Source organism: Ostrea edulis, chromosome 1 (genome assembly GCF_947568905.1).
Source record: "Ostrea edulis chromosome 1, xbOstEdul1.1, whole genome shotgun sequence".
NCBI classification, from domain to species: Eukaryota; Metazoa; Mollusca; class Bivalvia; order Ostreida; family Ostreidae; genus Ostrea; species Ostrea edulis.
The window spans coordinates 86,439,652-86,467,254 of NC_079164.1; the positions used below are offsets into that span (position 1 = coordinate 86,439,652).

At 35.3% G+C, this 27,603-nt stretch overlaps 1 protein-coding gene across 4 annotated transcripts; it reads right to left on the minus strand.

The window, feature by feature from the left end:
- On the minus strand, nucleotides 1-27,017 carry LOC125676746 (uncharacterized). 4 transcript variants are annotated; one of them, XM_048914572.2, is made up of 17 exons: nucleotides 26,955-27,017; nucleotides 23,327-23,398; nucleotides 22,943-23,045; nucleotides 19,630-19,697; nucleotides 19,185-19,254; nucleotides 18,553-18,771; nucleotides 18,181-18,390; nucleotides 12,991-13,101; nucleotides 7,658-7,765; nucleotides 6,343-6,436; nucleotides 5,930-6,009; nucleotides 3,591-3,740; nucleotides 3,229-3,381; nucleotides 2,924-3,099; nucleotides 2,682-2,749; nucleotides 2,430-2,578; nucleotides 1-1,695 (listed from the first exon to the last, which is right to left on the minus strand). In XM_048914572.2, the coding sequence occupies exons 1-17, from the start codon at nucleotides 26,978-26,980 to the stop codon at nucleotides 394-396; spliced, it is 3,159 nt and encodes a 1,052-aa protein (XP_048770529.2). In that variant the 5' UTR covers nucleotides 26,981-27,017; the 3' UTR covers nucleotides 1-393. The 4 variants fall into 4 exon arrangements, with proteins under 4 accessions (XP_048770529.2, XP_056020349.1, XP_048770535.2 ...); XM_056164374.1 differs by having other exon boundaries at nucleotides 2,924-3,078; nucleotides 7,658-7,762; nucleotides 26,955-27,012; XM_048914578.2 differs by having other exon boundaries at nucleotides 7,658-7,762; nucleotides 26,955-27,012.
- Nucleotides 27,018-27,603: the final 586 nt, after the last annotated feature.

A 27,603-nucleotide genomic window follows, 5' to 3' on the forward strand; every position in this document is an offset into this window, starting at 1 on the left:
TTAGTATTCGCATTTTTATTCTTTTTTGCTATGATTACTGTGTAGTTTTCAAATTTAATCATTTCAGTAATTTTGTCATTTCTGTCCCCAAGTGAGAATATCTCCAAATATTACACAAGTAGCATTCGTTACAAACAAAGGAAAAGAATGAAAACCATGATCACAAACAAAGTTTAAAAAAAAAAACCAACAGAAGAGAAAGAACAAAATACTTTCAAATGTATAAATTTAAAAATCCACTACATCCGTGTGCAAGGTTCTGAGGCCTGTTTTTCCTGACCACATCAATGAATTTAATTTAAAGGATGTATTTCTGAGTAAATACTAAATACATGTATATTGATAAATAATATCACAGTTCTACAATATTTTAAAAGCTATGTAAGACTAGTATCAGCTACATTCTGAAAATCCTGGAGGAGGTCGAATATGTGCCCCAAGTCCTGGAGGGGGTCCACTGAGGTGAAAACCTGGAGGGGTCCTCGGCCTCCTCTCCTGATCACTAGCAGTCCCACTGGAGCTCACTCTTGGCCCAGTATCTTTGTCACACTTTCCTCTACCATTCTCTGACTTTGCTATTTCACTATCTTTCACACATAATCTTTCTGGGGACAATCGTGGCCTACTATCTTTGACCTTTGGTGTAGGTTTTCTGTCATATCTCCTCTCCTGATTGGTGATGTTTCTGTTGTCCCTTGTGTCACCTTTAGGAGTCTGTCTTTTTGCTGACCACCGCCCCCTTCTTTCCCTGTCCTCCGAGCGTTCCTCTCCCCATCTGCCACCAGACAGTGGTCTTTCACTCTTACTGTTTCTCTCCATACCTTTTGGTGGCTGTCCAAATCCTCTCCTGCTATTTTCTTTTCTCACAGACTTCTCAGCATTGTTTTTCACAGTGTCACTAGTGTCCTTTATGGTTGGTTTACCAAAATCTTTCCTGTTCTCCCTACGTGTAGCTGACTCTTTGTCTTCACTCTCAGAGTAACTGTCCTGATTTGGTCTACTTTGTCCTTTCCTTGATGATTCTTCTTTCTTAGTCTCTCTGTGACTTTTGGGTCTCTCAAACCCTTTCCTGTTCTCCCCATGTTTACCTGACTCTTTGCTCTCAGTTTCAGGGAGCTCTTCTTGGTATGGTACCCTCACTTCCTTTGATGATTGTTGTTTCTCTGTCTCTTGGAAACTTTTATTAGTTTTTGCAGATTTGGGCCTCCCAAACCCTTGCTTTGGTCTCTCAGCTGGACTCTTGGAAGCAGATCCATGGTTGTTTCCCTCTGAGTTGTCTGTGTGACTATTTTCTGATCTGTCTGCTTCCAATCTTTTAGAGGCATGGTTGTTTCCCTCTGAGTTGTCTGTTTGATTATTTTCTGATCTGTCTGCTTCCAATCTTTTAGAGCTTTGTGGTTCTCTTCTCCCCTGATTTCTCTCAGTCACCTTCTCACCACCATATTTCTCCATCTGATGCTCTGAATTTTTCTTATCTCTGGGCTGTTTAATTTCACCATGACTCCTGACATCACCTTTCTTCATCCGGTGAGAATAAGTTTCCCCTTCCCGCTGACTGTAACTTTTGTTGCTCTCATTTCTCCAACCAAAATGCTTGCCCCTGCCTCGACCTCTCAAGTTCCTCCTGACAAACCTCTCATCTGGTTCCTCCCTGTACACTTTGTTCGTGCTTGCTTCAGAGCCTTTTTCATTTGTCTGTGAAAAAGACTGATAATTTTTTAAAACTCATTCTGTTGTAAGTATATTAATTGAAAACAATGGTTAAAGACATGATTAAATTACAGTGTTGTACAATGCATGGCGACCTTCCTGTAAAGATTACAGATGGCTAGATTTATTTTTTACACTTTTGATGAAAAAGTGCACATTTTTGTAAGATTTATATTGTTGCTATCAAATTACATGTATCATCAAAAGAAAGGTTAAGTTAATCGTGTTCTTTACAGAACTCTGTTTTTGAAATAAGACAATACACTATAAAAGTGATACTTTCATTGAAAAATGACAGCTGATAATAACTAGGAAATGGATTGAAAATAGTCATCATGGCTTTGTCACACACTGAAGTTTAATGAAAGATAAAGATGATTTAAATCTTGAGGATTTCATACAAATTCCAAACATATAAACAGTTTTTCTAACAGTGTTTAGAAACAGTTTTACATGTGTGTGTGCTGATGGTTAACAGCTTTCAATATACTTTAGAGGATGAGGTGGTTTAGCATTCATTTTTTATGAAATGGTCAGCATTTGAATCAAAGCAAAGTCAAACCTGCAACTTTAACAAAAAGGTGACAATTGTTGATTTGCCAAGTGATGGGCATTGTAAATGAAAATTCAGAATAAAATCTAAAAAATTGCATTGGTGGTGTTAAGATCCCTCAATGTATTGGCATACATAATCAATCATTCACTCAATCATATCTCACCTGGTCAGGTGCATAGCCTGGCTGAGACTGCAAATAACATAATACAGCTTTATAGATGAATCTATACTGGGCCTCTGTCTGCACCATCCCAGGTCGCTGTGACCTGACCTTGAGAAGAGTCTTCTGAATGTCAAGGTTACAGTCTAATCCTACAAGGACATCATGATTATGAAATTCCCCTCATTTTACCAGCACTTAAAATCATCAGACAGAGCAGAAAATGCATTGTAATAATACATGACATCATCTAACCTTCTTCTTTTATTTGAAAAATAAGCGTTTCTATGACCACTAGAGTCCCTGTTCGTCCAATTCCAGCACTGCAAAGAAGCATTTATAACAGTTACAGCATCTCTGTGAATAAGGTCATTGTTGTAATAATATATTACAATTCAATATTTAAAGATATTCTAGGAAAGTTCCATTTACATTTTAGACTATCAGCATAAATGTAATAGATCATGACTTCATGCCTAAAAACTCAGTACACTGACCTGCAATGTATAACCATAGGACCAGTTTCTGATAGACTTTCCTGTTTTAGGTTTACTGTTTCCAAAAAGTCAATAATACTACTGAGGTTTCTGGGCACACCAAAGTCTGGCCAGGCTGTGTAGTTATACTGGTACACTAATCTGGTTCCCTCTACCTGTGAAACACCAGGAATAGCCTTTATAGAAAAAAACCAAACTATAAGTAAAACTAAGGGTGTAATAAAAATGCAAAGCATCGTATATAACAACATGATTTAAAACTGGCCCACAACAGTATCTTTTCAGTGTATGCTGGTGTCACATACCTGATCATTGGTAGAGTACTTTGAGACCTCCATCTGACGGAGGATGTAGTCTTTGTGAGTAGAAGCAGCTTTACCCTTGACCAGAAACTTGTAGTTCTCTCCCTGTAGGATTTTCTCATTTTCTGGCTCACACCAGTAACGAGCTACTTTGACCTAAAAATATCATGATTGTTAAAACAAAAAGTAAAAAGCTCAGTTAGATACCACGTTTCCTGTTCAAGAAATTCTATACACATTTATTTCTTATGAATATCAAATTCTATTAATGTAATATTCTATTTAATCAAAATTCATTCCGTTTTAGCTGTTTTCACTATATTTCATCCATTGTTGAACTAGTGATACAGATCTTCTGCGCTAACCCTGTTATCTTCTCGTTCCTTGGAGGCCATGACAATGACTTTTGAATTTTCCTGCCAAATCATTCTCCAGAAGTCCCCCACTGTTTCTGGGACACACCCCTGTGTTGCAATAACCAAACCTCCCTCCACATGTGTACTATGACTGCCAACCTACAAGAAATTACCTGCATTTTGCATTCAAAAATTTCTATATTTTATTTCTTTAACCATACAGTTTTAGAGATTTTTTGTTACATGTGGCTTAAAGTGAAGATACACTCTGAAGGAAGTTTAAATAGACCCAACTAGTTCCTGTAATCTTTCTGTCATGTACCGTATATACTCGCCTATAAGTCGGTTTGCCTATAAGTCGGTTGTAGAGTTTTTAGGTTATTTAGGAGGGAATTGCCATTAACTCATTTATAAGTCGGTCCAACTTTTTCAAGAGTTGGTTGGCAATTTCAAATCAATGCTCTAATGTTTTTACCTGTGTTTCAAAAACTATTTTGAGAAATGTTGATATTTTTCTTCCAACAAATCAATTTCATATCAATACTCTTATATAGATATATCTCCGTGTTCCAATAATTATGTTTTGGGATATGACATTACTATTTCACTTTTTAGTCTCAACAAATTAAACAGTTACTATTTTGTTTATTTCATACATGTTTTTGTTGTTTAAAAAATACTAGGCTATACATGACGCCATCCAGAAAAAAATAATCTTCTTAGGAATTTCCTATACGTCGGACATAGAGTTTTAGACCAAAATTTAATTCCCAAAAATCCAACTTAAAGGCGAGTATATACGGTAGGAGTTTTAGTCTCCAGCTCTCCTCAGATACAATAGCACAGAGAACAACTTCTGTCACCAAGTGAATTTCATATTGTCTAAATGACTTTGGACTGGAACACATCATCAATTCATGAGACACAGCTGAATTTTCATGTTTGACCATTTAATGTATGAAATATAATCATGATTCCCACAAGAATCCCACAGCCCAAGTGACAATGACCTTGTCCAAAATAAATTTGAGTCAGACATTATAATTATTCAACTCCTTTTCAGGTCATGTTTAACATGTTGTGTTTGTCATTGTCAGAAAACAAAGAAATATATATAAATAACAATACAGCCCATATTATTATACCTCAGTATGAGAATTCTATGCAACGCGTAATCTGATTGGTCTAGACAGTCACGTGCCAGGGAAGACAAAACTTCATATCTCCCTCTCAAACATCATATCTCCCTATCATATTTCCCCTTGGGCAGCTTCGTGCATTTTCCATAAATTTAACGTCAAAGTAGACGAAGTGTATTATGACGTCACAATAAGTCTGAGTCATTCTACTTTCATAGTTCGTAAGGCACAAAATATGCGGGTCTCTGATATACAGTTTTAAAATCGACTGATTTTGGTTGATATCAAAACATGCAAGTAAATCAGCATTCAAGGAGAATGGAAATACAAAAACTGGTTATCATATCACTGTGTTTCGCTGTTTGTACATTCTATATATACGTTAACGGCGCGTTGTTACTGTTAGGGCGATCTCAGTTACATACATGTACGATGTATAGATGAGTAAACTCCAATCTCAAATACAATTCTGTGGTCTTGCTTTGTTTCGGTATAATAAACAATTTATTGCATGAATGTTCGGGAGATATGAAGATTTATTCACCCAAGAAAAATCATATTCCCCTCGGGCGTTGCCCTCGGGGAATATGATTTTTCTTGAGTGAATAAATCTTCATATCTCCCTCACTATCATGCAATAAATGTATAATGTATTTCCATAAATATCACAGAATTTATTTCCAGCCATCATATTGTTAACAACTAAAGTGTTTTAAGTGGAAATACAGACATCCTTTAGTGAATGCCATCCCCTGTCAGTGACAAGAGTTCTCTGTGCTTGTTAAGTATGCTACACAACCTTCAGAGAAACTATCTGCATATGTAGCTGACACAGTGAAATACCTGTATGTATCTGACACAGTGAAATACCTGGATGTAGCTGACACAGTTAAATACCTGTATGTAGCTGACACAGTGAAATACCTGTATGTAGCTGACACAGTGAAATACCTGGATGTAGCTGACACAGTGAAATATCTGGATGTAGCTGACACAGTGAAATACCTGTATGTATCTGACAGTGAAATACTTGTATGTAGCTGACAGTGAAATATCTGTATGTAGCTGATACAGTGAAACATCTGTATGTAGCTGACAGTGAAATATCTGTATGTAGCTGACAGTGAAATACCTCTATGTAGCCGACACAGTGAAATACCTGTATGTAGCTGACAGTGAAATATCTGTATGTAGCTGACAGTGAAATACCTCTATGTAGCTGGCACAAATATAGTCTGACCCCTTCATCTCCGGATCTCCATCCCTCAGAACCACACGGGTGTTGTCATCTACATGTACAATGAAATCATATCACCAGTCCAATGTCCCCAAGTAACATTCGCAACATTCATTAAAAGTGTATATCAAATCTTTAAATTATGCCTTTCATGTTCTGTATAAAATTTATTCCTGGAGTTTTAAAAACCTCCAAACCAAATTTGTTTAACAGAGGAAACCCTAATCCAATCATTGGACAGAAATATTAGTAACTGAGTTAAACATTTGACCTTTAAGTTTTCCTGCATCATTAAAGAGATAACATCAAAACATATTTCTGTAATATGCAAATGATCTCCCCTTGTAATGTGAAACCCCTCTGTAGCAGGAGCTGCAGTACTCACATGGCACTAGATGTTTGATCCTGTTCTTGTTACGGTTTTCAGGGCGCTGGCCTTCCTTTTTACTGCCATTTGATGTTTCCATTTTACTCAAGGCCTAAAAATTATGGGATAAAATAATTCTACAGTCTGCTTTTACATTAAGCAATTCATGCTTCACTGAACCTACAGTCATTGCCATAAACATGGCTAATCTGCAAATAACACTTTCTCATGCAAATGACATGCCAGAAATGTATTAGGGGTCCTCTACTAACAGCCAAAATAATGCCCCATTACCAACTGAAAACACTTGAGAGATTTTCCCAAAATTGCAAATGAAATGCCCCAGAGAAAGCTGTTTTATGATATGCAATCATCTGTATCTAACTACTAATTCAGATTTTGATTACTTAGTTGGATTTATAAGAGGAATTTCAATGGAATGATTATACATTTATTCAGTGCCATAATCATTAAAGGGGCACTATCTGTAATTTTGTCACCAAAAGTTAAATTCCATGATTGATTCTATATTGTTTAACATCCCTCTCGAGAATATTTCACTCATATGGAGACGTCACCATTGCTGGTGAAGGGCTGCAAAATTTAGGCCTATGCTTGGTGCTTATGGCCTTTGAGCAGGGAGGGATCTTTATTGTGCCACACCTGCTGTGACATGGGACCTTGGTTTTTGTGGTCTCATCCGAAGGACTGCCCCATTTAGTCGCCTTTTACAACAAGCATGGAGGTATACTGAGTACCTAGTAGTCAGATAATTAGTGTGTTGCGAGACAATAATTCTTTCTTGTATATTTCTTTACACTAAAAGTGGTTATCTAATGTTGTTTTATTAGGTTTCTCTAGTTTCTGAACAAAATAAATGTTTTTATCAGTCATTGATATTTATTCTTATGCCATTGAGAGATTTTGAGAAAAAAGATGGTTGTCATCACTTTCACAGCTAATGTCCCTTTTATAGTGAAGTTCTAAAGGTATGAATAAAAAATAGGAAAACGAGATGCAAATATTGATATTCTCAAAAGAATTGAGTAAGTTTGACAGTTAAAAACATTCAATTGCTCTGCTAAAGCATTACTGGAAACACTTAGTGTGCAAATATTCTACCAGCATTCAAACCTCAAATTCCAAATCATGTTTAGGGATTAGAAGTAAACTATTTTGCCATTTTTTTGTAATTGCCATTATTGCTGCAACTAAATTGGAAAGTGAGATCAGGAAGACTTATTTCTTTGACCAGACAGTCCAGCTTGCAACACATAACTGAATAAATATGGTGGCAATAATGCAGTGGAAAATAATTGACAATCTTTGATACCTCAAATTCCTCTGAAAATCCACTTTGTCTCTTCTCATTTTCCTTCTCAAGCTTCTGAATTTTGACAGCAAGTCTGTTGGCTTTGAACACGGTCTCCTTCATAGACTGCTGGAAAAACCAAATGATATGTTATCTACTGCTCTCTAACACATACAAGCTACAAATGACGTGTTATCTACTGCTCTCTAACACATACAAGCTACAAATGATGTTATCTACTGCTCTCTAACACATACAAGCTACAAATGATGTGTTATCTACTGCTCTCTAACACATACAAGCTACAAATGATATGTTATCTACTGCTCTCTAACACATACAAGCTACAAATGATGTGTTATCTACTGCTCTCTAACACATACAAGCTACAAATGATGTGTTATCTACTGCTCTCTAACGCATACAAGCTACAAATGATGTTATCTACTGCTCTCTAACACATACAAGCTACAAATGATGTTATCTACTGCTCTCTAACACATACAAGCTACAAATGATGTTATCTACTGCTCTCTAACACATACAAGCTACAAATGATATGTTATCTACTGCTCTCTAACACATACAAGCTACAAATGATGTGTTATCTACTGCTCTCTAACACATACAAGCTACAAATGATGTGTTATCTACTGCTCTCTAACGCATACAAGCTACAAATGATGTTATCTACTGCTCTCTAACACATACAAGCTACAAATGATGTTATCTACTGCTCTCTAACACATACAAGCTACAAATGATGTTATCTACTGCTCTCTAACACATACAAGCTACAAATGATGTGTTATGTACTGTTCTCTAACACATACAAGCTACAAATGATGTGTTATCTACTGCTCTCTAACACATACAAGCTACAAATGATGTTATCTACTGCTCTCTAACACATACAAGCTACAAATGATGTGTTATCTACTGCTCTCTAACACATACAAGCTACAAATGATATGTTATCTACTGCTCTCTAACACATACAAGCTACAAATGATATGTTATCTACTGCTCTCTAACACATACAAGCTACAGATGATGTGTTATCTACTGCTCTCTAACACATACAAGCTACAAATGATGTGTTATCTACTGCTCTCTAACACATACAAGCTACAAATGATATGTTATCTACTGCTCTCTAACACATACAAGCTACAGATGATGTGTTATCTACTGCTCTCTAACACATACAAGCTACAAATGACGTGTTATCTACTGCTCTCTAACACATACAAGCTACAAATGATATGTTATCTACTGCTCTCTAACACATACAAGCTACAAATGACGTGTTATCTACTGCTCTCTAACACATACAAGCTACAAATGATGTTATCTACTGCTCTCTAACACATACAAGCTACAAATGATATGTTATCTACTGCTCTCTAACACATACAAGCTACAAATGATGTTATCTACTGCTCTCTAACACATACAAGCTACAAATGATATGTTATCTACTGCACTCTAACACATACAAGCTACAAATGATGTGTTATCTACTGCTCTCTAACACATACAAGCTACAGATGATGTGTTATCTACTGCTCTCTAACGCATACAAGCTACAAATGATGTTATCTACTGCTCTCTAACACATACAAGCTACAAATGATGTTATCTACTGCTCTCTAACACATACAAGCTACAAATGATGTTATCTACTGCTCTCTAACACATACAAGCTACAAATGATGTGTTATTTACTGCTCTCTAACACATACAAGCTACAAATGATGTGTTATCTACTGCTCTCTAACACATACAAGCTACAAATGATGTGTTATCTACTGCTCTCTAACACATATAAGCTACAAATGATGTGTTATCTACTGCTCTCTAACACATACAAGCTACAAATGATGTGTTATCTACTGCTCTCTAACACATATAAGCTACAAATGATATGTTATCTACTGCTCTCTAACACATACAAGCTACAAATGATGTTATCTACTGCTCTCTAACACATACAAGCTACAAATGATGTGTTATCTACTGCTCTCTAACACATACAAGCTACACTTTAACTTTCAGAAAATAGTGTTAGAGCCCTGCCATATGGGCAGGTGTCCTAAAGTAATCAACCTGTCTGTCTGTCAGCACTTTCTATTGCATGCAATAACTTAAGTTTCCTTGGGAAGATTTTCATAAATTTTACATATAATACTTGGAATAGGCAGAAGAAGACTTCTTTCAATTTTCAGATTTATCACCTTTATCTTTAAAGAGTTATGCGAGTTAGAATTTTTAATACCGATAACATAATACCACTGTCTATGGCACGTGATAACTTAGGCTTCTTTGGTGAGATTTTCATAAATTTTATACACAATACCTAGATTTGAGCAGAGGAAGACTCCTTTAGATTTTTAGATTTATCGTGGGGTCTTTTACAACTCGCTAATTTTCTAATTCATGAAAAATTTAACAAACGGGAAGTACAGACGGTATCATGTGCTATGTACCAGGAGTGATAAAAAAAAGTCTGATACTAACACCGTGAAAATTTAAACTACAGGTAAACTAAGAATGTTAATGGAATTTAATTGCAAAATAGAAAAAAAAAAATAACACCAAGGGTCGAAATTAACTTTTTCTACCACAGGCTACTTTTAGCCTGTAGGTAAAAAATCCACAGGCTAAAATGAAAACCTACAAGCTAAAATTAAAATAATGAAGCAGTGCTCTTTTTTCATATGTTTTTTTTAATCAACGATTCCCCCCATCATTACTGAGCCTAGTGGGTCAACAGGCATCGTTTGGACAGGACACTAAGTTACGCAAATCATATGGTGCAATGTTTAGGTCTCTTTATTATCGCACCTCTAATCCACAACCTGTTTACCGCAGGTCTAGATCCAGTCTTTCAATTTCATGCCACATCAGGGTACGTTGTTACTAATGATTTTTCAAAGCGAATCCCGGACTCGTGGTTTTATAAGCAGCACGATCACGAGCCCCATGTACTTTTTTGATAATCGTCTACACGGTGAGCAGTGCACTCGTGTCATCACTACAACCCGACCTCCATATGACAATATAAAATTAATTTAGATAGGACATTCTCATGATTCTGATACAAATGACTACCGGAAGACTTCTTAAAACATAGACTCAGATTTTTTTTTTTGTTAGATAAATGAATAACAAAAACTTCCTACTTGGAATTCAATTTAATCACACCTATATGTGAACAGGACTCGTGGCACATGTCTATATTTTTCATCATAATGCGATGTCCGACCTCTTAAGCATTTGTTTGACTCCAAGTATCTTAAAAAAATCATAAAAGAAAAATCCGGATAGAAACGGTTGTTGAAATCGGTCGTTCATGTATTAAAGCGTTTGTGTGATTCAGAGTGTAAGTTTAAGAAAAGCGAATAGCGCATCACCGTATAAAACGGATATGGTACGATCATAGTTTGTAAATCACCACTCGCTAAGATTTTCGAGTGTCCACTATTTTTACTCGCTATTTTTCAAATGTACTCGCATTTTGCAAGTATTTCTCGCTAATTTCGAGTCCTGATAACACTGAACTATAAATAGGCCTGTTTAACAATTTTCTGGGCACTCCTCTGCATTTTCAATTGTTTGTTAACTACAATCTACAGAAAATACTAGCATATGTAGCACAGTTCATGTACTCAACACGGATGACAATTTAGCGATAAGTCTCACTGACCTTGCGTATACCACGAATAAGTGTGTATCATCTACATAACTGTTTTATGCCATCTAATCATTCAAAGTTGAAAACTTTATAAACATTCTACAAACACTTTTGTAAAAAAAAATAATAATAAATAAATGAAATTCAGACATTATGAGAGCAGATTCTTCCGATTATGGAAGTTTGATGGAGGTAAACTTGTCAATTCCTTTGAGACAACAAAAATGAAGTCTGTTGAGTAGAGTTATATGATTCTGTTGAGTAGAGTTATATGATTCTGTTGAATAAGAAATGAAGAGATACTTTACATTAATATATATCATGATATACTGATCAAAAAAAGAAATGTCTAGTAGTAATTTTTCGCTGAATCATTTCAAATAATTCTTTCACACATTTTTGTGGAGTCTAGAATGAATCACCTGATAATCCCTTGCTACATCTAATGCTTTTGTTTACTCAGGGCTCGAAATTAGCGAGAAATACTCGCAAAATGCGAGTACATTTGAAAAATAGCGAGTAAAAATAGTGGACACCCGAAAATTTTAGCGAGTGGTGATTTACAAACTATGATCGTATCGTATCCGTTTTATACGGTAATGCGCCATTCGCTTTTCTTAAACTTGCATTCTGAATCATACAAACGCTTACATGAACGACCGATTTCAACAACTGTTTCTTCCGGATTTTTCGTTTACGATTTTTTAAGAAACTCAGAGTCAAACAAATGCTTTAGAGGTCGGACATCGCATTATGATGCAAAATACATGTGCCACGAGTCCTGTTCAACTATAGGGGTGATTAAATTGAATTCTAAGTATGAGGTTTTTGTTATTCATTTATCTAAGAAGAAAAAAAAGTCAGAGTCTATGTTTTACCAAGTCTTCCAGTAGTTATTTTTATCAGAATTATGAGAATGTCCTATCTAAATTAATTTATTGTCATATTGAGGTTGGGTTGTAGTGATGACACAAGTGCACTGCTCACCGGGTAGACGATTATCAAAAAAGTCCATGGGGCTCGTGATCGTGCTGCTTATAAAACCATGAGTCCCGGATTTGCTTTGAAAAATCACTAGTGACAATTCTGATGTGGCATGAAATTGGACCTGCGGTAAACAGGTTGTGGATTAGAGGTGCGATAATCAAGAGACCTAAACATTGCACCATATGACTTACGTAACTTAGTGTCTTGTCCAAGTGATGCCTGTTGACCCACAACGCTCAGTAATGAATAATGATGGGGAAAATCATTGATTAAAAAAAAAAACATGAAAAAAGAGCATTGCTCCGTTATTTTTATTTTAGCTTGTAGGTTTTCATTTCAGCCTGTGGATTTTTTACCCAGAGGCTAAAATTAGCCTGTGGTAGAAAAAGTTAATTTCGACCCCTGTTACTGGATAGATATTCAATAATATTTCTGGACAAATCACAGTAAAACTTGTTTTCATGAAATCCTAAAATTGGTCTCTGTAACTTTTTATTGTTGTTTACAAGTTCCTAATGCACGTGATTCAGGCACCAGTAGTCTATCAAATGCACAGGTTTTCGATATTTGATTGGGTTGTCTTTAAAATAAATGCAAGAGCTTTTTGAGAAATGCCGCGTCTGAATGACAGGAGGGGTCCAGCTTGATGCCCAAAAATTTCTTCCCTTACCTTTGATTTCATTGAGACTTTATTCTTGTCAGATGTGTCTGTGTCCTTTGTGATGGGGAATTCTCTCCCTTGACTCTTGTTGGTAATGGAACCAATTTCTACCACATCATCCTGAAAAACAATATTACAAGAGTACTGTAAACAGTACATAATAAGCCAATGTAAAGATTATATAGGGCGTTTTAATTATAAGATGTTTGTTCTGTGACGCTGAGTAGTAAACATAGCAAAAATGCCAGGAGTTGTAGAACTTTGCTAAATGTAGCATCAGCCATCATCAAGCTGTGACATACTTTGTTTTGTGACATATGCATAATGGACGGTCAGCAATATATTACCTGATCTTTTAAATTTTCATATCTATTCAGAATTACTTATTCGATATTTGGGTTAACCTAGAAATCAAGAGTTAATGCAAATTTAAATCTATTACATCAGCGCAATATCATATGAATGTAAGAGTTTCCAATTATTATGAATTTCTTGGGTTCTCATACATGTACCTCCTTAAAACCTCCCTCAACAAGACATTTATATATTCAAAATCAGAATCCTTGCAATATGCACATCTTCAAAGTGTTTACAAAGGCCCTAGCTTTAAAACTGTGAGAGGAAATAAAAGGACAAACCATACACTCACTTTATAATATTTCCTCAAAATTGACTAAGTTCAACAGCATTTAATTTTCTAAAAAATTCAAGAAAATCAAAATCCTTTCCACAAGCTTATCTTTACTACCCATAAAAACACTCTGTAAAATAAGAAGGTCCTCACTTGTTAGACAGATAAATAATGTACACTCTATGTAATACTTTCCTAAAACTGACTAAGTTCAACAATGTGTTATTTTCTTAAAAATAAAAGAAAATCAAAATCCTTGGCACTTGCACATCTTGAATACCCATACAAACACTCTGTAAAATAAGAAGGTCCTCACTTGAAAATTGTGGAAGGAGTTTACCAGACAAATCATGTACTCTCTATGTGATATTTCCTCAAAACGGACTATGTTCAACAACCTGTAATTTTCTCAAAAATAAAAGAAAATCAAAATCCTTGCCATGTGCACATCTTTAATAAGCATACAAACACTCTGTAAAAAAAAAAAAGAAGGTCCTCATTGAAAATTGTGGGAGGAGTTAGCGGGACAAATTATGTAATATAATATTAATTTTTCAAATAAAGGGGCAAAAATCCTGCAAGAGAATAAAAAATGGATCAAAATTGCAACATGATCTAGGGTGACTTACAAAGAAGCTACATAGCAAGTTTCAGCTTGATATGTGACAGAGAAATGAAAATAAAGAAACAGAAAACCCCGATTGGATGGACAGATGTACAGACATTGCTGTACCATAATACTTGCCGTCTAAAGATAGGCATATAATAAACATTCTTATCATTAATGAAGAATAAAATATGCTTGTAAAACATTGATACCCTGCCCTGTATGACAGCAAAGTAAATCTGGTACCCAACAAAAGGTCTTGTCACAAGGAATAAACATATGAGAGACCTATATTTAACCAATCAAAAGTTAAGGCCATGGTTAAAGTTTTTCAAAAGTAGGTCAAACTCTGAGGTGAAGGTCACAACGTAAAAAAATTTTGGTACCAAAAGAAAAGTCTTGTCACAAGGAATACATGGACAATATAAAAGCCATATCATCATCCATTCAAAAGTTAGGGCCAAAGTTTTTGCAGACAAACAGAAAAAAAAACTATATGTCCGTGAATATCCAATTATGGGGACATAAAACTTATTCTAAAATCTTTGTATCGTCGACTGTCCTATTTCGGTGACTGACCAGAATCAGTGACCTTTTGTTTATGTGTGTGCGTTGTCGTTTCCGGGTGTTAATTACATCATGAATTTCCCCGTAGTGTTTGCAAACATACACAGAGCATGTCTCAATTTCCCCCCGAAAATGAACCACTAGAAGGAGAGTATGCAAAAAATCAACACGAGCACCCCAAAAATAAGCCCATTTACTTATTACTTTTTCAAGCATATCTTCAAATTAATACAAAGTATACCAAAAGTCTAGAAATCTACACTGTTATCTTATAAACTGACGTTTATTTGCACATTCCTCCTGTATATATGTTTTTAAAGTTACAAACTTTTGGCAAACCTATACGAACAATGGTCACTGAAATAGGTGACGTTACCGTTTTAGGAGCACAAAGTGACATGTTCTTTGTTACGAAAATATATTCAATTAATGTACCAATGGATTTGGAATTTTTAGATGAAAGTAAAAGAATTTAATTACTTTTAAAGGTAGGTGGATGTATTATTTATTCATTTAATCCAGATGATTAATGAGAAAATTGTGGTTAATCACTAGGTCACTGAAACTGGTCAGTCGACGATACAATGCATTAGATTTAAAATTTATTCCAATCATTTACACACAACAGAATTTTTCCTGCTTTGCTGTCACAGGTACTTGTTTCTGTAAATGACTTATGACCTCTGTATACTAATAACAACACAAGGTACCTAGCTTCAAATGACACAGAATGGCACCCTCTGAGAATGTCGAGCCTCCAGGGAATATGCGATGCTAATGTATTTACTACCGTTGTATTGTACAATCATTCAACTTAAAAACCATGTATGACATGACTGCATTCATTGCCTCCTATCGCCGAAAACTGCAACAAAAAATGGATTTTCCGTTTTATACCACGAAGTGCTATGTACTGATACCGCACAGAATACGTGGGCGATTTTGACTGGCTAGCACGCTCTTCTAAAATTACGTTTGGAATTCTTTAGAGTTATTTATAGAAAGATAGAGCATCAGAGATGAATTAAAAATAACAGGCAAAAGGGTGATTTTAATGGTGACCATTAACCACAATTGATCTTATTTTATATAATTTAGTTACTAACATTAGGGGGGAAATGCTACAAAAAATAAAGGGGACTCCATTCCCCCATATTTTTTTCCACAGACACCTGATAACTATAATCCCCCCTTCTGATTTTTTTTTTGCGGTGACAATGCCTCCAAAATGTGTGGATTCCTTGTCTCTCTCAACCCAATTTCGATTGATGTAGTTGTTTCACGCTTTTCACAAGCTTTAGAGATTGGCCTTCTACTGGACTGGTATAATATAGAATATACTTATTATAAACAGTATAAGGTATTTAAGGCTTACAAAAAAAGCAAGTTTACGATTACATAAATCGAAATTAGGATGGAATAGACGGGGAATCCACACATTTCGGAGAAATAATCGCCGCCCCAAAAAATCAGAAAGGGGGGGGGGGGGGGGGGGGGGTTGTCCATACTTCAGATGCCTGTGAATTTTTCCATATCGGGACAGATCCGTAATATTAGGGATGCGGGGAGGGGGTTCGTCGGAGAAGTTGTAAGTTGCACATGGCTTGTTTAAATTTCCTGACAGACAATGATAAAAATATGATAGTCATGATAAAGACCTTCAGAACCTTAATTAGTGTGTGAAGGGGTGGGGGTGGGGGGGTTGGGGTTGGGGTTGGGTTATAGTGTTCGTCATTGCTGTCTCAATTTTCCCCCTCAGGCTGGGAGGGGTCATTCTTTGCTCCAGGGCTTCAATTCATAACTTTCAAGCTTACATGCATTAATATCTTCTCATTCACTACTACATAGTACTATCAAAAATAGTGGAGGGGCCATTCTTGCAATATATCTTCATTTGCATGCATGAAAATAACAGTTAATGTTAAGGGTTGGCCAGTCGCTTCCGAAAAACATTGATATGTGCCTGCAGCGTTCTTGGTACTTATGGTGGGTTTCATAAAACTTCAATGTAACAACAGGTACTTGCCACATCAATACATATCACAAAGTCAATAACACATCACTAAAAAAACTTTCCTTGCTCTATTTTGCATACTTCCAAATAATCTTTTATCTGTATTTTCTCTGACTTTCCATAGATCTGCATGAAACATGCAATTGGCAGAAATATTTCTCAAACTAGTTAACGAAGTTGTATTTACAGTAAGTCATAATTTCATTATTATCTTCATCAGAAATGATTCCGACACGAAAATATCTTTAAATCTCCACTCGGGAGGTCTTAGCTTCTATCTTCTGATGACATGTAAAATCCCGAAACGTACGAACAGCTTTGGTTTTTTTGAGTAACTAAAAATAGCGTACAGCGTCTTCAATTCAAAATTTTTATTTTGTTAACAAAGCAATATGTTCAAGATTTTTTGGTAATAAGCATCGTATCAATTTATTGTGATAATAAAACAATGAGACTTTATTTTTCAACACAACGAATATACAATTTTCATTCTGTGCGGTATCAGTACATAGCACTTCATGGTATAAAGCGGAAAATCCATGTTTTGTTGCAGTTTTCGGCGATAAGAGGCAAAGAATGCAGTCATGTCATACATGGTTTTTAAGTTGAATGATTGTACAATACAACGGTAGTAAATACATTTACATAGCATATTCCCTGGAAGCTCAAAAGGCCGACATTCTCAGGGGGTGCCATTCTGTGTTATTTGAAGCTAGTTACCTTGTGTTGTTATTAGTATACAGAGGTCATAAGTCATTTACAGAAACAAGTGCCTGTGTTTGCTGTGACAACATTTTACAGTCTAAAATTTTGAACATGTGACATATACATATCTACATTATTATGCAGATCTGTGTGATAAAGAACGTGTTTATGTTACTACTCAGACCTATGTGATGAGGAACTTGTTTTGTTACTACTCAGACCTGTGTGATGAGGAACTTGTTTTTGTTACTACTCAGACCTGTGTGATGAGGAACTTGTTTTTGTTACTACTCAGACCTGTGTGATGAGGAACTTGTTTTTGTTACTACTCAGACCTGTGTGATGAGGAACTTGTTTTGTTACTACTCAGACCTGTGTGATGAGGAACTTGTTTTTGTTACTACTCAGACCTGTGTGATGAGGAACTTGTTTTTGTTACTACTCAGACCTGTGTGATGAGGAACTTGTTTTGTTACTACTCAGACCTGTGTGATGAGGAACTTGTTTTTGTTACTACTCAGACCTGTGTGATGAGGAACTTGTTTTTGTTACTACTCAGACCTGTGTGATGAGGAACTTGTTTTTGTTACTACTCAGACCTGTGTGATGAGGAACTTGTTTTTGTTACTACTCAGACCTGTGTGATGAGGAACTTGTTTTTGTTACTACTCAGACCTGTGTGATGAGGAACTTGTTTTTCTCCTCCTCCATATCAATCACCCCTCCCTTCTCCCTCTGTCTGTTCAGGAGTCCAGACATCTCTTTCTGCCATTTCTTCATTTCAGCTGTAGGGACAAAAGCCTGCATCTGGTCCTCAGTAGTTATCTCCCTTGTTACAATGTCAAGGTTGCAATCAATCTCCTCACGACAAACAGGACAAGGAGCCTACAACACAGGTAATATTACACATCTTTAGAGGCTGCTTTTGCTATGAAATACATGTATTCCTGTAACAATCAAAGAGTGAGACAAACTTTCTGATGTCTGGGAATTCCTTTTGGTAAGCACAGAAAAAAACTCTCATTCTTTGAAACCATAGGCACCCACCTTTGTCTGTTTGTCATCTCTTTTCAGGTGAGTAGGGCATGACTGGTTTTCCTGTTCAATATTCTCCAGCACATGCTTGATGTAGCGTGACAGACACTGGCAGTGAAAGTAATGGTAGCAGGTGGTTTTAGTGAATTCCTCGCCTTTGTGAAAGTGTTCGTAGCAGATAGTACAGGGACAATGAGGGACATTTCCTTCTGTCAAACTCTCCTTGGCCAACTGTGAAATATCAAAACAAAATTATTTGTAACTGTGTTGTGGTGGCAAATTCAACTTCCTATGTATCCACCATCCAAATCATAAAATCATAATTAAATTAAATATCATCATATAAATAGTATCCACCATCCAAATCACAATTAAATTATATAACATCATATAAATGTACTTCTAGTTTTAAATTCTACAGTGAAAGTCAATTGAACAGACTTTAATAAGACAGCTACACTTCAGATTCCTTTGGAAATGCATGTGAAATTTAGCAACCTCATATGATATACATTTACAGGACACATGTACATGTCATACTATGTGGAATTAACCCACATTAAACACACATTCCTCTCATATAAACAGTCAATTAATGAGTGCCTCTTGTAAGCAACCTGGGTATAAAAGCTGTCCATATTTACCTCAATCAAGTCATATAACATGGGGCCTCCCTGTAGCTCTGTTGCTAAAGTCATCAAGGAAGTCTGTAATCTACATGGATACGATACAAAAAATTAAAGTGTATCATATTCATAAAAATTGGAAATTTACAACAATCATGAAAAATAAGGCTCATTCTCTCTTACAGTGAATTAAATCTTAAAAAATCCTTTCTACATTTGTATCATTGGTGGGTTTTTTACCCCATGGGTGGGGCATGCTCGAGAAAGAGCTTCTCCTTTTGATATGAAAAACAGTGATCCTCTACTGCTTGTAAACTATTCCTTATTTTAAACTTACAGCATATCCAAAAAAAAGGAAACAAATGAGTAGGTAGCAGACTTAAACAGCTTTACTTATACATCTAACATAAACAATCTTTTCTCATTACTTTTCTAATGACTCTCAACCTCGTGATATACTGACCTATTGACCTCTTCCTCCCCAATGCCACGAGGATATTTGATGTCAATACTGGGAATATCATGTGGATACTACAAATACAAAAATCACCACAGTGACTATAAAAAACTCCTATTAAGTAACAGCATTCATTTGTTTATCATTCAACTTGAAATGTCACTGGACACTGTAGCATTTTAGCTAGGAGATCGCTATAATTTAATGTCACCAACAATTTATTCCATATCGGATGAAATAGTTAGCTTTCCTGAAATCATAAAGTTGCTAAAATTAGCTTTCGCAAAATTCATATACCCATTTTTATGGAAATATCGCTAAATTTGTGTCTCGCTAAAAATTCCACTTTCAATGTATAATATTCCTGTTCTGCGTATCTAAGCTAAATTTTAATATCTATAAGTACCTGTATCAAACAAGATGTGTTCTTGAAACACAAATGAACCTTGATGAAAAACCTTTCATATATCTTACATTAACACTATATGGCCATTTTGGATCTGCACAAGAGTAGGAAACCTGGGTTTGCGAAATTCACAATTTTGGTACAGTACATCCCTTTTCTGCTTTTCCTAAATATGCATTAGCAAAATTAAAGAAGTCTTTCAGATGATAACGACATTTAATCACTAGAGTGTATGATCATTTTGGCCCCAACCTGGTACCAAAAACTCCTACATCTGGGGATCATGAAATTTACAATTTTGGTAAAGGGCTACCTGTTCCTTCTAATTATCCATTTACTTTCAATTCAGTATCAACAGCATTAAAGATGTTATCTAAACATGTTGAATGTTTTATAGATATAAACACTATATGCCAAATTTGGCCCCGCCCTGGAGTCAGAGCATATACCCTGGGGATCGTGAAATTTACAATTTTGGTAGAAGCCTTCCTGATCTACATAACTATGCAATTAGTTTTTCTTACAGACGTTCACTTGTAAATGAGAAAACTTTCGGAAAATTGGACAATTTTTTGCCCTGCCCCTAAGGCCCTTGGGGTGCAAAAGTCCTGAAATTTACCATTTATGTCCTTAAGATATTCCATAAAATAAAATCTGAAAAGAATTGGAATGGTAGATATCAAGAAGAGGTTCAAAATGTTCAATTGTTAACACATTTAGTTACCATTACCAGGTAACAAACCCTCCCCTTGGGATCTGACATGAAATTTACAATTTCAGTAGATGACTTTCTGCTCTATAAGACTATGCAATAAGGTTTGTTTCATCCAAAAAAAAAAATGTGCGGTTGTCGAGAATTTTTAAAATTAGTAATTTTTTGACAGTTTTTGCCCTGCTGGCGCCCTAAAGGCCCAGGGGTGCTGGAGTTCTGGAATTTAGAATTCATGTCCCCATTGTCCTAAAGATGCTTCATACTGAATTTGAAAAGAATTGGAAAAATAGCTATCAAGAATAAGTTAAAAGTGTTCAATTGTTAATGCACGACGGAAACGCCAGACACAGACCAATAGCACATGGTCACCTGAGTTGGTCTGGTTGGCCAGTGGGGGCATTCTTTCCTTGCTGAAAGAGTGAGGGCATTTAATGGACTTACTCCGACTTTAGACTGTCAGTGCACTGAACAAAAGATTGTTGCAGAAATTGGGAGTTCATATGAAACGATGGAGTGCATATTGAATTTAAAGAAAATGTGTGCTTATAAAAATCATTTCTTAGGCAAAGAAGAAGATCCAGTGTTCTAGTGAGTTTTATGATAAAGCAGCTGAATGTGATGCAATATTTTTAATGCATAATGTTACATCAAAGACTCCTCTCATATTTTGCAACATATCATTTTCATAATCATGCATCTGTCTGACTTTACATGCAGCTAATTTTTTTTTTACTTTATATATTTCTAATTCATAACTGTTATTTTATGTTGATTAATCACAAAAAAATTCTGGGAAAAAAGTCCACAAACTTTAAATTAAATATTTAATTGCTATGTGATTAAAATTACAGATTCAATTTTAAGAAATGGTTTTACAATAAGCACTGTTGTGGAATGAGTAAATATTTTTATCTGGATTCAAAAGCTTTCATCTTTTTACAAACTGACTCTAATCAACATGCATACATTGAAAATGCTGCACATGTGTAATTCTAAAATACTGCACCAAGATTTAAATCAAACAAATAAAACATCCTAGTTCCTCTATAAAATTTGAAAGCATCACACAATGTCAGTATTCTCAATACAATACAGACCTGCTTTACCCTTTTTTGACTGATGTCGGTATTCTAGAAGCAAGTTGTCAATATTTTGAGTACTTTGTCAGGATATAAAAGATGAATATAACAATAAAAGCAGCTCTGGTTGTTAAAAGAATCAATTCAGACCTCATGACCTCTGCTCTAGTTATTGCATGCTGATGGTAAATTTCAGAGTTGTTAGGAACATCCATGAAGTTTGTCATTGACTTATTAGACATTTTTGTCCCTTAGGGATCTGGGTTAGAATAGGTCCTCAGTACCCCTTGCTTGTCGTACAAGGTGACTAAATGGGGTGGTCCTTCGGATGAGACCGCAAAAACGGAGGCCCAGTGTCAAAGCAGGTGTGGCACGATAAAGATCCCTCCCTGCTCAAAGATCATAAGCGCCGAGCAAAGGCCTAAATTTTGCAGCCCTTTACCGGCAGTAATGACGTCTCCACTTGAGTGAAAGATTCTCGAGAGGGACGTTAAACAATATTTAATCAATCATATTGGACACTTTCTATGTAGGCCTTTAAGTTGTTTACTTTGAACATGTCTGTACCAGTCATTTTTGTTAGCATGACCGTAGCTGAAGTCCATGTTGCACAAACTGCAAAACACAATGTAATCTGCTTTTTTGACTGTCAGAGGCATGGCCAAAGCACTCCGTATGAGTCCTTATAGTTCTGGACACACGTTTTCTTCTTTTGAGCCTCTGAATGAGTTTCATGTCTTTGCCGTTTGGATGATTCGTTTGCATTCTTGTCAATCTGACATTCATCATTCATACTTTTTCAAGTTTGACACAAATCAATATCAACTGTGCTCTTTAAACAATGGTCAACTTCGATTACCAAGCTTCTTTTATTATCATATCGATCCGCAAATTTCAGGGGCATTTTTTTTCCAGATTCATGGAAAATCATTGATGTTCAACATGAATTTGTATAGTATATCTTTACTAAAAATCCATGAAAAATATGTACAAGTAAACAGCTCTGCAAGTAGTGTGTGACATTGTAGCGAGAATCTTAACTTTCATACAGTAGCACGGGCAGACACTCTCATTCCTTGCTGCTGAACACTAGGGCTATATTTGCCATACTATGATCCCTACCATCTGTGTGGGCTGTAGCTCTAGTGTAATACACACATACTTCTTCTCCACCTCATCTCCAGTAGAGGGGTGCAGCTGGAGACTTATGAGTTCTGGCCAACCGCTGTAAAAATAAGATTGTATTTATTTTTCTGTCTCATAGCTACATGTACATACATCTCAAAGATAATAAGGCAAACAGTTTTCTTATAAGTTTGATTACGGAAAGGTCGAACCTAAATTTTTACATTTAGAAAAAAATAAATTACAAAACTTTCCGATGTTTCTCCTAGCCAACAACCTTAAGATAAGATACAATGAGAAATTAAAAATGATCACAACCTTAATGAATAATAAAGGTGATATAGCTACAGAATTAATTGTATTCTGATCCTGCTTGCTTACCTTTCAGATGTTTTCAAATTCAGTTCATCAATATATATGGACTTCAATACTTCAAGTTCTTCCTCAATGCCACTGTCACAATGAAAACAAAGTAATAAACACATTTTAAAAACCATGTCTATCATCCATACAATGTTATGCATTAAATGTTGGGGACAAGTCCACTTTGTGAATCAAAAGTTACATAGTATACTGTTTCTGATGACATAATATAATAGTAGAATTGCAATACAGAAACAAAACCATTGTTTGTTTATACATAATGGTTGACACACCAATAATTTTTAGAAATCTAAAGATTCAAGTTTTTGTATGACCTTTGCCATTCTTGATAATACTCTGTTTAATATATCCACATTTACATATCCAAGGTTTTGCCTTTGATATCATACAAAGTGAAATGATAGCCATTTCTTAATGAATTTGAACAATGCATCTACGGATTTTGATAAATATATCATGCCTATTTTAACAGCTGGAAATTCTGACAGTATAAAAAATGAATTTCATTTTAAAAAAAATACATGAACAGAGCTGCCAACATTTTGAAATGGAAAATAGTAAGGCGGGGGTCAGGGCTGCTGGAGATCTTTTATGAATAAAGATATAACCTGAGCAATTTTAGGCATATTCAAATCCAAATTTAATGAATTTAGACATACTAATTGTTTTGCATTTTACAACTGCTGAAGGTCAAATACATCTTTTATTGATTTTATTTTCTAAAACTTGTGTATAAAACCTTGTTATATTAGTATAATATATAATTTTACTGTTACTGTGTCACTTATTATGGCAAGTTTTTTAATGTCATTTTGCCATGAAAAATGATAAAGTTTACCAAACAGATTGTACACTTATCATACAAACTCCCCATTTCTGACTTTGAAATGAATAGATGTTTACAGTGTACTTGCATGTTGTTCTTTGAATTACTGGCTCTATTAGGTTTTCTTCTTTGGGGGAGTATTTTGTTATTTCCATCGAAACATGCCTTATGCTTAGTAGCAGCTGCCATATTGTTTATTTCAAACCATTAAAATGATCGAGATTTTATTTATATATATAAATATATATATATATATATATATATATATATATATATATATATGACTGGTTTAAAGTCATTTGTTTAAGTCAATCCGATGGGACTGGTTAATTTTCTTAAGCATCATTTTGGAAATATACTTATGAAATTTTATACACACATTTGGTATGCTTCGATCTGTAGATATCGGACAAATCTGATACGTAAGTTATAAATCTTACATTTAAGTGAACATTACAATATTGTCACGACAGGCATATTGAGTTAAATTTCATTTTAATAACATTGACGAAATATGTTTAATTATTTCTGGAAAACTGTTGGACTGGTAAATTTTTCTGCGGACTGATTGAAATTATACCCCATCAGTCCAACTGGACTGGTGACATAAAAAGTAAGCTGCAATCCCTGCTATGCAAACAAACGTAGTAACGACTTTGGCTTGTTTCTTATAAAAGTAAAAACCAATGATGGACAGCTTTAAAACTTTCGAAATGTCAAATAAGCGAAAATCGGAAGATATATAGTGAAATCGTAAGGAGTATTTTCGGCCCTAATATCGTAAGCCTTAAGCCAAAATCGTGAGGGTTGACAGCTCTGCATGAAGATACATTTGTATGAACTGCAACGCTTCACTACAACATATTTTTCATGAAGTACTATAATATATGCCGGTGTAAAGTAGCGCAGTTCATACCCTCATGCATTTTCAAAAATGAAATTCATTTCAGAAATAACAAATATTAAAACTCTTTTATATATATCCACTATTTCAAATCTGTTTTTTTTTTATGCATGAAATATGGAACACTCAGTAATCAACACTTTCATTTTTAACAACATGGAATCAGAACATCATTAATAGTCTGACCATGTACCAACAAAAATTGGAAAAGTAAAGTAAAAAGGGTGTTTTATTTCATGATTTGCATACCTAAGTAAGGTATCTACAGTATCCCCCCCCCCCCTCCTTTTTTAGTGAAACCTTCAGATTTTCCTCAGTTTCCTTTCCTGTAAATAATTAGCACAGTACAGGATGAAACTATGCCTATCTGTTTTTATTCAGCCATATTGTCCGAACAGTAGGTAACAATATAAAAGAAAAACTGAATTAACCCAAGCTTCACCCAGCAATGGGACAGTAACATATTTAATGTGCAATTCAACTCCGTATATACTGCAATACATAAGATACAATGACTCCTGGATATCAAATGTATTTAACAACTACATGTACATCAGTATGATGTAATCATACGAGAATATATTTAGGAAACAACTACAACCGTAAATGTGAATTTTCATGTGTTAAAACACATCTGGCGGCAACTTTTAATTAAGATCAGAGGGAGATTTCAGTGTTCGAAATTAACCATAGACCGAGTCTATGTCAAATGACACCGGTCTATGCCAATTGTAATTGGGATAGACCAAATTGTCCATGCTGATTTTCTAGGTTTAAAGCAATAGAGTTATCCTGAAAGTCGACGTCTGATAAACATTTATGAGGAAAGGAGGACATTGTTATAGAAATTTAAAGAAAATATGCTTTCTAAGTACATTAGCAGGTCCAGTCCAAAGACTATTTCTACCTACGTAGCTATTAATAGCTACATAGGTATTTAAACCTACTTAAAGTAACTACTTCTACCAACTTTTACCTGTTTTTGAAAATATAAATAAATAATAATTAAAGCGCATCTTTTAAACAGGTCAGTCGTTTCATGTATCATGTTGTACACGGCAAAATTCAGAGTGTAAATTTGAATACTTTATGAGGGTGGAAAATGCAGAGGAAATGCATGAAAATTCGCCCCCAAAACCTTTAATGTAAAACTGCATGAAGGTAAAGTTTAAAATTAATACAGATTTGTTAGACATTCTACACTTTTTCTCACGTAGCTTTGATCGTAAACTCCTACAGAAAATGGAACTGAGTGCTGTTATTGATGCAAATTTGAAAAGTTAGAAAGTAATCATTTTTGTCCAATATTTTTGTGGTATTCGTCGTCAGTGTAAGTGAATCAAGAAATTTGGTACACGCCATATTGCGCCGTTCCTGCGTTTGGCTACGAAATGCAAGTAAAGGAAAAAGTAGGTAAAAATAGCTACCTGGAGTAGGTTTAAATACCTACGTAGCTATAAGTACCTACGTAGGTAGAAATAGTCTTTGAACTGGACCTGATTAGAAGTAAACAACGTTTTAAATTTGTGTTTTTTGTTCCAATGTTGCTGTCTATGCCAATTCGATGAGGTCTATGTCATCTTGTTTTGGCATAGACCCTTGGTCTACACCAAGTCAATCTGACTAAAGTACAGACCTATATATATAATAATATAGGTCTGTACTTTAGTCAGATTGATACCAAGTTTTAAACCAATTTCGAACACTGATTTCATAAGCGTACATACGCTACAGTAACCTTACTCCAAAATAGGGAAAAAAATAATAACAATGAAAACTATCATTCATTATGTCAAAAAATAGAAAACAGAGTAGATAACTTTTTAAAAGCATTATTTTACATTCTCAACACTAAAACCTTGCAACAAGCAATATCTGTTCAAATTATTACATGCCTGTCTACATCCACATCGTCAGCCATTTTTCAGCAGTACTGAACTTCGAACCCGATCTTTGTGTGTGTGTGTGTGGAAAGGGGGGATTGACGGCTTGGGACGAGACGGAACCAACAAAGGGCGGAGAGACAAGGAGGAAGGAAACGAGCGAGGAAATACAGGACTATTAGAGAATCGGCACTGTTGTACGTTGGGGCTTCGATTCATTTATTTTATCAAGAATAATAACAGGCACGCAGTAACGGTGGAGGGAGGTGCACCTTTTATTTTCACCCCCTCCCAACTTCTTTTCCGAAATTATGGAATACCCCCCCCCCCCCCCCCAAAAAAAACCCGAAACAAAACGATGCTACATGTACATAATACTTGCCTGTACACCCAATATAAATGTAATTTTTGATATTTTGAAATTCAAATTATTGAATTACCAACAAGTAGAGTTTGATATCAGTGTGATATAAGTGTCAGGACTTGTGGAATTTTAGGTTTATACGTGGGGTTTATTGTTTAACATTTTTAAAAAAAAGCGTATTTCTGTGAGCTAATTTCAAAAATTGATTTTTCTGTGACTAGGCCTATTTCTAAAGAGCTATGGAATCTCCGTTATCAATCTACCTGTGACTTAAAAATGCTACAAAGAGAATAGCTG